At 39.4% G+C, this 13,734-nt stretch overlaps 1 protein-coding gene across 2 annotated transcripts; it reads right to left on the bottom strand.

The window, feature by feature from the left end:
* Positions 1-1,683: 1,683 nt before the first annotated feature.
* On the bottom strand, positions 1,684-9,964 carry klhl26 (kelch-like family member 26). Of its 2 annotated transcripts, XM_037771032.1 has the most exons (3): positions 9,694-9,964; positions 5,767-5,949; positions 1,684-4,728 (listed from the first exon to the last, which is right to left on the bottom strand). In XM_037771032.1, the coding sequence occupies exons 1-3, from the start codon at positions 9,741-9,743 to the stop codon at positions 3,147-3,149; spliced, it is 1,815 nt and encodes a 604-aa protein (XP_037626960.1). In that variant the 5' UTR covers positions 9,744-9,964; the 3' UTR covers positions 1,684-3,146. The 2 variants fall into 2 exon arrangements, with proteins under 2 accessions (XP_037626960.1, XP_037626961.1); XM_037771033.1 differs by lacking the exon at positions 5,767-5,949.
* Positions 9,965-13,734: the final 3,770 nt, after the last annotated feature.

Raw genomic sequence — 13,734 nt, 5'->3', positions numbered from 1 at the left:
CCTGAACATTCATGCCAATAAAGCTTATTTGAATTTGAATTTGAATTTGTGATAAATACTGCATCATTCACGAACTCAAGGAAGTGTCTTTCAAGATATTACATATAATTTATCCAGTAACACTTGTGTTAGAAAGATTCAAGCTGGATATTGATTATAAGGGTGATTTCTGTGGATTTGAAAAAGGGAGTATTTCCAGTCTATTTTTTCACTGTATATATATACAAGAATGTTCTAGATTGATGTCGCCAACTTTCTACAAAAGAAACTTCAGATGAATGTTGAAATAAATATGTTTGATGTAATGCTATATTTTAGTCAAAATAAGATTGAAATTATTTATTATTTTTGAAAGAAATTCCATATTCATAAGAAGAAATGGTCAGAAACCAAGCCTGCACTTTATGAATGAATTCAAACAATAAAGCACCATCTTACCCAATGTTAAAACCAACAAAAAATTAAGACCTTTGTTATTAAATGAATATAATGTGATATACATCAATTTTTCAATTGTCTATGTGTCTGTTTGTACCTCCGTAAATGAGTGTTCAATAAAGCAAGCATTAAAGAGGTAGGGCGAGTTTAAGATAAGATAATTTTGTGCCCAAGATGCTTGATATATACAGTGACATATACTGTACAGTGTGCTTTATATACAGCTCTGGAAAAAATTGAGACCACTTCAAAATTATCAGTTTCTCTGGTTTTACTATTTATTGGTATGTGTTTGAGTAAAATTACATTTTTTGTTTTATTCTATAAACTACTGACAACATTTCTCCCAAATTTCAAATAAAAATATTGTCATTTAGAGCATTTATTTGCAGAAAATGACAACTGGTCAAAATAACAAAAAAGATGCAGTGTTTTCAGATCTTGAATAATGTAAAGAAAACAAGTTCATATACATGTTTAAACAACACAATACTAATGTTTTAACTTAGGAAGAGTTCAGAAATCAATATTTGGTGGAATAACCTTGATTTACAATCACAGCTTTCACATTGCTGTTGGGTGACTTTATGCCACTCCTGGCGCAAAAATTCAAGCAGCTTGGCTTTGTTTGATGGCTTGTGACCATCCATCTTCCTCTTGATCACATTCCAGAGGTTTTCAATGGGATTCAGGTCTGGAGGTTGGGCTGGCCATGACAGGGTCCTGATCTGGTGGTCCTTCATCCACACCTTCACTGACCTGGCTGTGTGGCATGGAGCATTGTCCTGCTGGAAAAAACACTCCTCAGAGTTGGGGAACGAGGTCTCTTAATTTTTTCCAGAGCTGTATTGTATTTAAGGGAGTTAAACTAGTACAATTACAGAGCCTGGGGTGTCCTGATGGTTAAAACACACAACATAACCGCAGACTTCCCAGTTAAGCTCTGGCCAGGGACTTTTGTTGCATGTCGTACCCCTCTCTCTCTCTGCTCCTGGTTTCCTGTCTGTCTGTTAAACTGTCATGATCTAATAAAGGCAAAATGCCAAAAAAGATCTTTAAAAAATTGCAGAGCCTGCATCCCAATACATTTAAAATCCCTGAACATTTTATGGTGGTGAAATATAGCCACACCTTACTTGAGCAAATATTTCCAAATTCCCTCAACAATCTGGATGGATACAAACAGTTCGACCTGTCAAAATCAATCATCCTATCAAAATAAGAACAGAAAAAGCACCTGAAGGGTATTTTTAAAACAAGACACACCTTTAATAAAGGATGCACATAAAGCTTCACAAATGTCTACATTCCCCTTTGACGACAGCGGTTTCCTTTATATTGCACTTTAATGATATCATGTGCTTTTACCGGTACAAGTAACACAAGACAAACACACACTAAGGCAACGGGAGAGACAGAGTTTAAAATGGACACCATCATGTAGATGATCACATTTAAAAAGGAAAAACAAAGACTTTAAGCTTGCGTCTTCCTTACACACATCAAGTACATCGATAACGTCAGCAGCAGAATCAGACGTCTGATAAATACGGCTTTCAAAAGTGCAGCAATGGATACTTTAAGTAGCTTTTCTGTGGATTTGATTTTTTGAGGATAGTTTATATATTAAATCTGCATTAATACACATAACCTGTATCCCCATACTGTGTTAGTCAGGGGACAAAAGAGTGTGTGGTACAGTTGTTTAACATAAAGAGCAGCACACACTGACATTACACTTGACGCACACATGAATGATTTATGTAGCTGCCTTAAGAGGTCCAAACTGGTTTGTTGTGTTGACTGAGAGAACAATTAATGTGCCAGTAGGGGGTTCAGCTCAGGAAACACAAGGGCAGTAGCAATAAAAAACACACACACACATTAATAACATCCACATGGAATATGTGATTCTAAGTTAAAACACAAACACTACTCGTGTTCATTTGTGCAATCATTACTGTGCATTGTGGTTTGTTGGTTAGTACATTTGAGAAGACATAAAACAGTGAGATTTTCAGTCATCATGGTTGAATAATAAAATGATAATAAAGAAAATATTACAACATAAAAAGGAGCAGACGAATAAAACATTCACAACTGTACAATCAAAATGTCTAATGTTATAAAAGTTGACCGTTGCAAACTTTCATTCAAAAATGAGAGAATTTGTGCCGTCTGTAACTTCAGCCCTTGATTGGTAAAATTACACCTTTACAGACTGAATTATGATTATCTTTCAGATAAGAAGTGCTATAAAATGTAGGTAATGCTACTCTGGAAGAGAACTTATATCTTCACAGTTCATTTGGAGATAATACCAGTCAATTCATTATAGAATTCACACAGGAGCATCAACTTGCTATAGGCTTTTCCCCTAGAACGCATCAAAATTGTAATTTCAAAAGTTGGTATCGGTTTCATAATCGGTTTCAGATCCTTAAGAGTTTTCACATGAAAGAAATTTCGAATCAAAATTTACTCCATTAATGAAGGTTTGTCTGTTGATTAAACACATCTTGTCCAAAACAAGACAAAGACAGAAAATAATACACTAATCTGAGTAATGTTGCTTTGTAGCTTTTCAGGTCATTCCTTCAAATGAATGAACGCACGCACGCACACACAGTAGCTTACATAATGTGTTGACTCAACGGTCGGCAGAAAGAGCACATGGAATAAAATCTTCACAGTCACAGGTCAGAGGGTTAGCGTTGTGTAGTGTTTTGTGGAATAATAATTGGTGTACAAGCAATGCCAGCAAAGGATTCTGGGAAGTGTAAATCCCTCTCCCACTCGTCTGTCTCTGTGTTGTACACCTGCACGATGCTCGTGACGTTGTTCAGGTGCCAGTTGTAACCTCCGACGATGTAGATCTTCCTGTCCAGTAAGCAGCAGCCTGCCTCAGACTGGCCTGCTCTCATGGGGCTGACGGTGGTCCACTGGTCGTTCTCTGGAATGTAATACTCGACCGCGAGCACGTCAAAACAACGGTCCACGTGGTCCATGCGACCGCCCAGAGCATAAACACGATCCCTGGTGCTGATCATGGCATGCAGCACTCTGGGTTCATTCATGGGAGCTCTGAAGTCCCACTGGTCTGACGCCGGGTCGTAGCAGTGAAGAGTCTTCTTGTCCTCCAACGAGACGCCGTAACCCCCTGAGATATACAGCTTTTCTCCACAGGGTGTCCCTGCGTGACCCCAAATCCTGCGTTTTAATGGTTCCACATTAGTCCACTCATTCTTCTTTGGGCAGTAACACTCTACAGATGACAGACTGCCGGATCGATTGCGCCCTCCAGTGGCGTACAGCTGTCCGCGCAGCACGTTGAGCTGAAACTGGATACGAGCCTCCTGCAAAGGTTGGATGCGCAGCCACAGGCTCAGATGCGGGTCGTAGCGGAAGCAGCTGTCCACCGCCCCCTCGCCGCTGCGGTACTGTAAGTGCTGTCCACCGACGACGTACACAAAGTTATCGAGTACGGCGACGCAAGCGTGGCTGCACCCCGCCTCCATCTCTGTCAGCTCTTTGAACTGGCGGGAAGCGATGTCAGGGAGGTGGTACACCTTAGTGCTCACGGTGCGGTCGTTGTCGGTGTAGGGCGTCCCGCCAAAGGTGATGACTGACAAGACGTCAGAGCGTATGAGTGTCCGTGAAGACTGCATCTCGTGCTGTCGGAAGGGAAGGATCTGGTAATTGAAGGCCTCGAGGAGATACTGGCGGCACAGCACGTCCTCCACCATGATGTCCACCGTCTGAACGCTGTCCACAAGCTCCGAGGAGCGCATGAGCGGGAAGCGCACATGGCAGAGGACGCTGCTGGCTTGGGCCCGGCGAGACTCGTCGTACCGGAGCCACCTGATGGCGGCGTGGAAGAGATCGATTTCGCTACAGTTCTTCAGCTTGTTGCTCTGCAGGAAGAAGACGAGGCGCTCCATGGGAATGTGCAGGAAGTCCTCCTCCTCCGCAATCTGGAGGAAGTGGCGGAAGGTGAATGCGTCCACCGACTCTTTGAGGGAAGACAGGCTGAAGGTGGTGGCCATCTGGCCGATGTGCAGGCAAGTCTCCACGCTCATCGCTGACTTGAGGAACTCTTCGCAGAGCTCCACGACTGGGACCATCTGCAGAAACACCGCTGCTCCGAGGACATCCTGAATACAGTCCAGGTCTAGAGTGACTTCTGCACTGTAGGCAAAGTCAATGATGTGCTTCAACCCGCGGGCGGACAGACCCTTCAGCTCAATGGTGTCCTGATTTGACTCCCTCATGCCTCCGGTAAACATTGCTCTGTAACACAACAAGAGGTCCGTGAACTACATAACATTTAATTATAAATCCATCTCTTCTAAATGCAAGGCATGAATTTTGTACAACTTTCCATAACTAAGTCAGAGCACTTGTATGATGTGAAAAAGCTTTCCAATTTCTGGACTTCTGTTTTGTTTAGGTTTCCATGGCAGATGAACTGAAAACTACTATCTAATGAGAAAAGTATGCGAAACAAAGTGAAAAGTATATTTGGTTATATTTTTATGTCAGAATAAAACAGATAGCTCCGCACACCAAATAGCTCCCGCATGAGGGATTTTTATTATACTGTAACGTTTCAAGCACCAGGCTCTTCTTCAGACTTCTGATGAGTGCAGAGAGTTGCACATGTGACAATACCACACCTGTTTCACATAATCAATTAAATATTAACAATATAGTATATATTAGACATTAGGTTGACATTGCACTGATAGTATCTCAAGATTACAGAGAGGTACATAAAAAGATGATGGCACAGAAAGGAACATATCAGTATTTTACATTTATATGTAACCCATTTGTTCACTTATCTAATTTATGCTGAATAATTTCTAATTTAAAACGTCCTCACTTTACATTTCTGTAATAAATCTTCCCGACATCTCTGTAAACATAAATTCAGTGAAGTATAAAGGCTCAGATTAAAAACAAAATGAAAGAAAATAGAGCTGCAACAATTAATCGATTAGTTGTCAACTATTAAATCGATTTTTCTGACGTTTTATAGACCAAACAACTAATCAATTAATCCGGAAAATAATGGACAGGTTGATCGAGAATGAAAATAATCGTTAGTTGCAGCCCTAAAAGAAAACAAGAGCAAGTGAGTGCATCATTTCGCATTTCTCCCTCTTTTACCTTCCTCCCCCAACTAAATTTAATCTTTTAATATAGTTGATCTGTGAACTGCAGCGAACTCTAACAGTGCACTCAGTGTAAGGATAAGAGCATCGGCTAAGTGCTTCCAATTTAAAATGTAAATGGACGGTGAGAAGTCTTGTGATTCAGACTAACCTGAAGTAATCACTACAGGCGGCCAGCACAGCTTTGTGGACCTGGAAGCGCTCCTCATTGATGGCCAGCACAACGTCAAGCAGTTGGCCCTGAGCCCGCAAGACCGACAAGCCCTGGAGGAGGGTGGCGCTGTGGCTTGAGGCCGAGAATGTACAGCGCAGGGTGCTATTCTTGTTAGCCATACTGGAAAGAAAAAAAGGGCCTTGTCACAATCAGTAAATCAAGGGATCCTACAGAATAAAACTCACTTATATTTTCCAGGGCTTAAATTCTTAACTTGGAGACTTGTTCAATATAACGTATACAGCTACAAGCTGTAATATTCTGGCCGAGCAGGCTGTATAGCTCAGGAATATTAAAATGTGATCTGTATGTGGATATCTAATGTCTGGTGTTAACTCAAGGCGCAGATGCACACAACAATACTGTGATGGAAATTTAATCTAATCTGTCGGCCAGGGGGAAATGCAATCTGTAGCGTACAGTGTCTTTGCATTAGTGAGAGCAAATCTGCACACAGGAGAGAAACAACATTGCTATCAATAGAAATGTCATCGCTCTGTTTAGACTGACTTAGATGCATCTGTTGCTGCACAGAGAAAACAGAAATTAATCTGTCAGTATAGCGGTAGGTGGAAACACCACTACCACATGTTTTAACAAATCATCAGTGTGCAGGAACAACATGTAGGGGTAGAAAACCCCATTGCATTGGGCAGAAGGGACATCACCAGGGACAGAAATGTCAAAAAAACACATAGAAGAGTATTAAACAACACTTCAAATAGAAATATTTTCCCAACTAAACACCATAAGTAGAAATTAAATCAGACAGTTGTACTGTGACAGCTGTCATGCTGTCGGCACTTCCTCTGCCAACCTGCTTTGTTAAATGAGACCCAAAAATGTCATCCAATCACATAGAAGGCAGATTACAGATGATAAAACACACCACATGTAAGGGATCCTATTGTTCAAGTCCAACAATTTCATAGTCAGATCAAAGTTTAATACTGGGCAGAAATTAGGTCATGAATTATTAAATTAAAATGGAGTAAAGCACTGAAGCATTTAGGCCTGTAATATCCAACACTCCCGAAAGGTTTTTTCTCCTCAACTTTTCCATACTCTCCAGACCTACTGTACGTGCTGATCTTATGTAAGTCATTGTGGTCATCTTACGTCATAATGTGTTTCTTTCTCCTCATCTTAATCGTTAATTTTGTTGCAACCTCAATAAGAAGTGTTTCAAGAGCTAAATCCAAAAAGGGACTGGGCTGTCAAAGTTAACGCGTTAACAACGCGCTAACGCAAATTTGTTTTAACGCCACAAAATTCTTTTACGCAATAACACAATTGATCTTCCGTAGGTTGTACCGGGTTCAGTTTTAAAGCTAGAGTGAAGATACTGGCATCATATGAAACTAACAAACGAATCCATTGGTACCAACCATGTCATACTAGCTTGTCGCGAAGGAGGTTAAATAATGCTCCAAAGTTTTGGCTAAGAAAAACTGTCATGGCCATTTTCAAAGGCGTCTCTTGACCTCTGACCTCAAGATATGTGAATGAAAATAGGTTCTATGGGTACCCACGAGTCTCCCCTTTACAGACATGCCCACTTTATGATAATCACATGCAGTTTGGGGCAAGTCATAGTCAAGTCAGCACACTGACACACTGACAGCTGTTGTTGCCTGTTGGGCTGCAGTTTGCCATGTTATGATTTGAGCACATTTTTTATGCTAAATGCAGTACCTGTGAGGGTTTCTGGACAATATTTGTCGTTGTTTTGTGTTAATTGATTTCAATATATTTCCAATGATAAATCTCCCTTTAAGGTACATTTTGAACAGATAAAAAATGTGTGATTAATTTGCGTTTGAATATTTTAATCGATTGACAGCCCTAATGTAAATGTAACTAATTGTGTTAAATGGACATATGATATTGCTCGCAATTGAATCAAATCGAAATTTATTATTTACACCTGTGATTTTCCTACGGTGACTGTGGGAAATGTGATCCAAAAATGTTGTGCGCTTACATTAAACTATCGGCTGATAGGCCTGATATTTAGGGCTGGGTGATATGGAGAAAATCAAATATCACGATATTTTTGACCAAATACCTTGATACCGATATTGCGATGATATTGTAGGGTTGACTATTGGTGCTTCCACAAAATAGTTACACAATATTTTTGATAAATAATCATTAGTATTGTGGATATAATGACTAAGTGGGTAAAGGCAAATAATACAAGTTCATAATATTACATCACTTTACTGTAATGCAGCCTTTAAAACCAGGAAAAGACAACACTTGTGCCATATCGCATTATCTAAAATCTAATCTGGTCTCATATCACAATATCGATATATTAATAATTGGATTTTTAATCTCTCATCAAAAAAAACAAACCTTTTTCATAATATTAATGGTGGGTCTGTTAAATTTAAGTGATGTATGCTAACTTGCACAATAACACAGCACTAGAACAGGCACACCTATGAAGCGGTTATTAATAATACCCACGTTTTTCCTGCTATGACATGTCAAAATATCTGCTACTTTTTCATTTGTTTTCAGCCCGTTTAGGTTACTTCTGTGCAAAATTTTGAGAATATTTTAGAACAACAAAACATATTTTATTTCAATTATTCTTACGATATGTAAATGTTAAGGCATAAGTGATATTTTAGACAGAACGTTCAAATAATTTTAAATGTCTCACTTTGTTTCTATGCAGAATAGAATCACTGTCATAAATTATATTACACTGTATGAACTGGATGAAATATTAATGGTTGATCTGGTTAAAAAATCCAGTATCGGTCTGGCTCTCTACAGCACTGACATCAGTCAAGGTGTTGTATCTGATTATATTGAAATTGTGATAAAAGTGATCAAATATAATAATAAAAAAAAAAAAAGAAAAAAAAAAAGTAGGCTAAACAGACTTTCACTTTTCTGTTAATAATTTGCAACTTTATATGTCAAAATGTTTCCAGTTTGGCCTAATGTTATATTGTTGTCTATTAATGTTACATAGTTGTATATTAATGTTACATAATTGTATATTAATGTTACATAGTTGTCTATTAATGTTACATAGTTGTCTATTAATGTTACATTGTTGTCTATTAATGTTACATAATTGTCTATTAATGTTACATAATTGTATATTAATGTTACATAGTTGTCTATTAATGTTACATAGTTGTCTATTAATGTTACATTGTTGTCTATTAATGTTACATAATTGTATATTAATGTTACATAGTTGTCTATTAATGTTACATAATTGTCTATTAATGTTACATAATTGTATATTAATGTTACATAGTTGTCTATTAATGTTACATAGTTGTCTATTAATGTTACATTGTTGTCTATTAATGTTATATATTTGTATATTAATGTTACATAGTTGTCTATTAATGTTACATTGTTGTCTGCACCTAACTTTGAATGTGTTTTGAAGGTTTACTGTTGTAAACTAATCATAACAGTGACATTAACTAGAAAGGCTGTTATTATCAACATTGCCAAAAAAGTATTGAAAGTATTAACTTAGACATTCAAATATAAGAGACATACTTTACCAAAGAGTCAACACATGTGTTGAAGTTGTCCTGCTATAAAACAGCAGTCTGGGTTCAGTGTGTTTACTCTCTAAATGGACAACATTGTTAGGTCTTTACTTTATTTCCCCAGCTGGTCACAGACATATAAACACAGAGCAGGCAGTAGTGGATGCCCCGAGGCCCCGGACAGATCCTCGGTGTTTCCTGGAGTCAAGCCTGGACGCCGGTTCGCTCCAGCGGGCTCGAACAAGGGCTGCAGTCCCGGAGCCGTGGAGCCTTAAAAACAACCAGTGCAGCCCCACCGGACACACACCACATCTCACCCCGCTGCACTCACCTGCTCTGCGGCTGTTTGGAAGCAAAATCCCCGCCATCCGACTCGGCCATCTTCTAGCACAGAGCAACACGCATGGAGCATCTTCAGTGATGTTACCAGAAGGTCAACAGACAGGCCTGTTCATGATGCTTTATAACAGTATAAACAGCCTGTTTTATCAGGCCCGGACTGGAGAACAGCCGTCTGTCTCAGGTCTGGTGCTGAACACGGTGATGATGACCTCTCCTACCGGCTGTCTGCTGCACGTCCGTCCTCTGTACTGACCGTGTCTGGCCACTGAGGGGCGCCACTGTCACATGTACAGGTGTGTACTGATGGACCACTGTCACATGTACAGGTGTGTACTGATGGACCACTGTCACATGTACAGGTGTGTACTGATGGGCCACTGTCACATGTACAGGTGTGTACTGATGGACCACTGTCACATGTACAGGTGTGTACTGATGGACCACTGCTACATGTACAGGTGTGTACTGATGGACCACTGCTACATGTACAGGTGTGTACTGATGGGCCACTGTCACATGTACAGGTGTGTACTGATGGGCCACTGTCACATGTACAGGTGTGTACTGATGGACCACTGTCACATGTACAGGTGTGTACTGATGGACCACTGTCACATGTACAGGTGTGTACTGATGGACCACTGCTACATGTACAGGTGTGAACTGATGGGCCACTGTCACATGTACAGGTGTGTACTGATGGACCACTGCTACATGTACAGGTGTGTACTGATGGACCACTGCTACATGTACAGGTGTGTACTGATGGACCACTGCTACATGTACAGGTGTGTACTGATGGACCACTGTCACATGTACAGGTGTGTACTGATGGACCACTGCTACATGTACAGGTGTGTACTGATGGACCACTGCTACATGTACAGGTGTGTACTGATGGACCACTGCTACATGTACAGGTGTGTACTGATGGACCACTGTCACATGTACAGGTGTGTACTGATGGGCCACTGTCACATGTACAGGTGTGTACTGATGGGCCACTGTCACATGCACATGCTCTGGTTCCCCACCTGGGGACCCTAACCCCCAGTAAGGCTCGCCAAAGCTTCATGGGAAATATATAGTATATATATATCATATATCCTATATATGATATATATAGGATATATATATATCATATATACTTATATATATCCTATATATATATTATATGCATTGGTTCCCCACCTGGGGACCCTAACCCCCACTAGGGCTCGCCAAAGCTTCATGGGGGGTTGCAAGGCCCTCTTGATTTTAAGGGATGTAAGACTTTTTATATATATATATACATATATATATAAACCTGATAGTGAAGAGGAAGAGGAGCAGTCAACATTGAAGGTCAAACCCCAACATGGCATGTACCACTGTCAAATAGAGGAAGTGGCTGATATCAAGAACACCTACCAATGGCTGGAAAACGCTGGACTGACAGACAGCACAGAAGCACTAATCATGGCAGCACTAGAACAGGCCCTAAGCACAAGGGCCATAGAGACCAGGATCTACCATAGTAGATCAGACCCAAGGTGCAGGCTGTGCAAAGATGCCCCTGAGACGGTCCAGCACATAGCAGCAGGGTGTAAGATGCAAGCTGGATCAGCGTACATGGAGAGGCACAACCAAGTGGCTGGTAGTGTACAGGAACATCTGTACCCAGTATGGACTAGAAGTACCCAAATCCCAATGGGACATACCACCCAAGGTGGTTGAAAACAACAGGCCTAAGTTGGCCTATATATTAGCATTTTATTAATTTCTTTGAAAATAATAATAAAAAAAAACTAAATGAACATGTTATTTTTAAGGTTTGGATTGTTATTTAAGATAGAAAGAAACTTCAAAATTAGAAAAGTACATAAACAACCAAAGAGCTTACAATGGCCAAGCGTCAGGGAGAAGAAAACACAGAATTTATCAAAAGTGTTAAGTGTGTATGATCATTCCAAATAAAAATTAAAAACACATAATACAGACAGAGAATTGTATTAAAAGTTCCTAAGAATAACAGGAAAACTCAACTAATCTCAAATAATCTGCTCAAAATTCATAAAAAATTGTTAATTTTACACAAACTTCTTGCAGTTATTGCGTTTACTATTTGGGTTAATTGTACAGTTTATCAGTTGTTCTGTACAATTATTGTCATGCATTGAATATAATATGAAATATCCATAAAATGTTAGGTGTCGTCAGTTTACTCAATGATAGAAAAGGGGTCCCTTAAGGAAAAAGGTTGGGTACCACTGCCATAATGTAAAACAATCTGAATTACAAACAAGAGTGCGGTGGCCCTGAGAGCTCAACGCACTGCAAATTAAGAAAGCACATGCAGACAAAACATAAGCAAATTAACTTCATCAGCCACAAACCATGGCAACAACAAGCATGTGCCAGCCGTGTGCATCATTTTTAATGTCCCTTAATTTGCTTGTGTATTGTCTATTTCTATGTGTTGTCTTAATATGCCGTGCGTTGAGCTCTCGGGGCCGCCGTACAAAGGCCTGACATTCAACTGTTTACTGAAGTAATAGTACAAAAGTATTATCAGCAAAATGTACTCAAGGTGTCAAAAGTTAAAGCACTTGTTATGCAGAAAATTGGGCCCTGATAATGTAAATGAGTGTTTTATTATACACAACATCATTGGATCTTTGTGTAATCTATGATAGATTGGTGACCTGTATAGATAATAAATATTGGATAAAAAATAATTTGAAATATCTATGGTTGGTTCCTTTGTTCTTAAAGATTATATGTTCTATTTTACATATCCATATAACATATTTAAATACTGCTCAGCAAGCTGTATACTATGAAGTAATATCATAAATACTTTCAGAGCAACTATTTCAGCAAATATAAAAACTGGTAAACTGCCTTCATGCTGTTGTTGCAAATAAACTTTATGTCTTCTGTTTTCATTTCTTCAGTTCTTGTAGAATTCAATGTTCAGAAGGTCTACGGTATTTATGTAACATGAATGCATAACAATTAAATGAAGGGCAAATCAAATACAGTATGTAAAGCATTTGACCTGTCATGACCTGTCATTACTCCCCACCAGTGATCTGCACTAAATCCGTTACTCCTCTCCAGTGCTCCTCCTGTACAGAAGTCCCCTTTTCAAAATGAAAGTGCAAGTGATTTGTTATGAAACTGTAACCTTCTATAAGTGGGAACTGGGGAAAAGAATGAGGATGTAAGACGAGGAGGAGTTACGAGAGAATGACCGTCTCCAAGACCACAACATGAGCCGTAAAGATAGTTTTAAATTGTTTTTTTTACGTCCCAAATCATCAGATTTAAAACGTTCACATGTACAGAGCTACACACAATTTGAGATTATAGGAAAGATGGGAAACCTCCTCCATTCACTCCACTTCTCTTTACAACCATGTCTAAAATCTATTTCAGCATGGAAACCTGGACCACATATGCTGTCCTAACCTCCTTTATCCTGTCTGTGTAAAGAGGTCACTGGTGTAGCGCCATTAACATATATTTTTGATATTAACATTGCATCCAAATGACACCAGTTATGTTATATGAAAAGGTCACTATCCTGCACAGAGAATCAACATTCAACTCTGCAGTTATTCAGCCACTTCTAGGTTGCAGCTTTAGAACAAGCTAACTTGTCCAACACAAATGTGCAGAGAAAAATTAAAGGATAAGACTGGAGATTTGTTTCTGTAGGAACCAATGGCGTTGGAGCTAAGCGTAAATCAGGAAGTATTGAGAGACGAACTAACGCTTTAAACCGCTGACAGGTGAAGGAAGTCAAACATCAAACAAAAATTGTATTTAGTTTCCACCTGCTCTAACACAGGACTTTTACCCAGGAGACCCGTGTGAAACCAAGTACGGTAGACCCACTTATTTTTGATATGAAACATATTTTTGATAGAGAAACAAAATGACTTCAAAGTGTTTCAGAATTGCTGTTGTGTCTGTCTGCCAGTGTGTCAAATACAAACCTCCCCCCCGCCCCTGACACTTGTGGTTTTTGCTGCAGCTCATATAA

The sequence above is a fragment of the Sebastes umbrosus genome, chromosome 5, assembly GCF_015220745.1.
Source record: "Sebastes umbrosus isolate fSebUmb1 chromosome 5, fSebUmb1.pri, whole genome shotgun sequence".
Lineage (NCBI taxonomy): Eukaryota > Metazoa > Chordata > Actinopteri > Perciformes > Sebastidae > Sebastes > Sebastes umbrosus.
This window is presented reverse-complemented; position numbering and strand designations above follow the sequence as displayed.

Bases quoted from the DNA above. Each gene is read 5' to 3' on its own strand.
- klhl26 (XM_037771032.1), bottom strand. From the start codon at position 9,743: ATGGCCGAGTCGGATGGCGGGGATTTTGCTTCCAAACAGCCGCAGAGC. The intron at 5,950-9,693 runs GTGAGTGCAGCG...TTTTCTTTCCAG, and splicing joins TCCAAACAGCCGCAGAGCAG to TATGGCTAACAAGAATAGCA. The intron at 4,729-5,766 runs GTTAGTCTGAAT...GTTGTGTTACAG, and splicing joins GCCTGTAGTGATTACTTCAG to AGCAATGTTTACCGGAGGCA.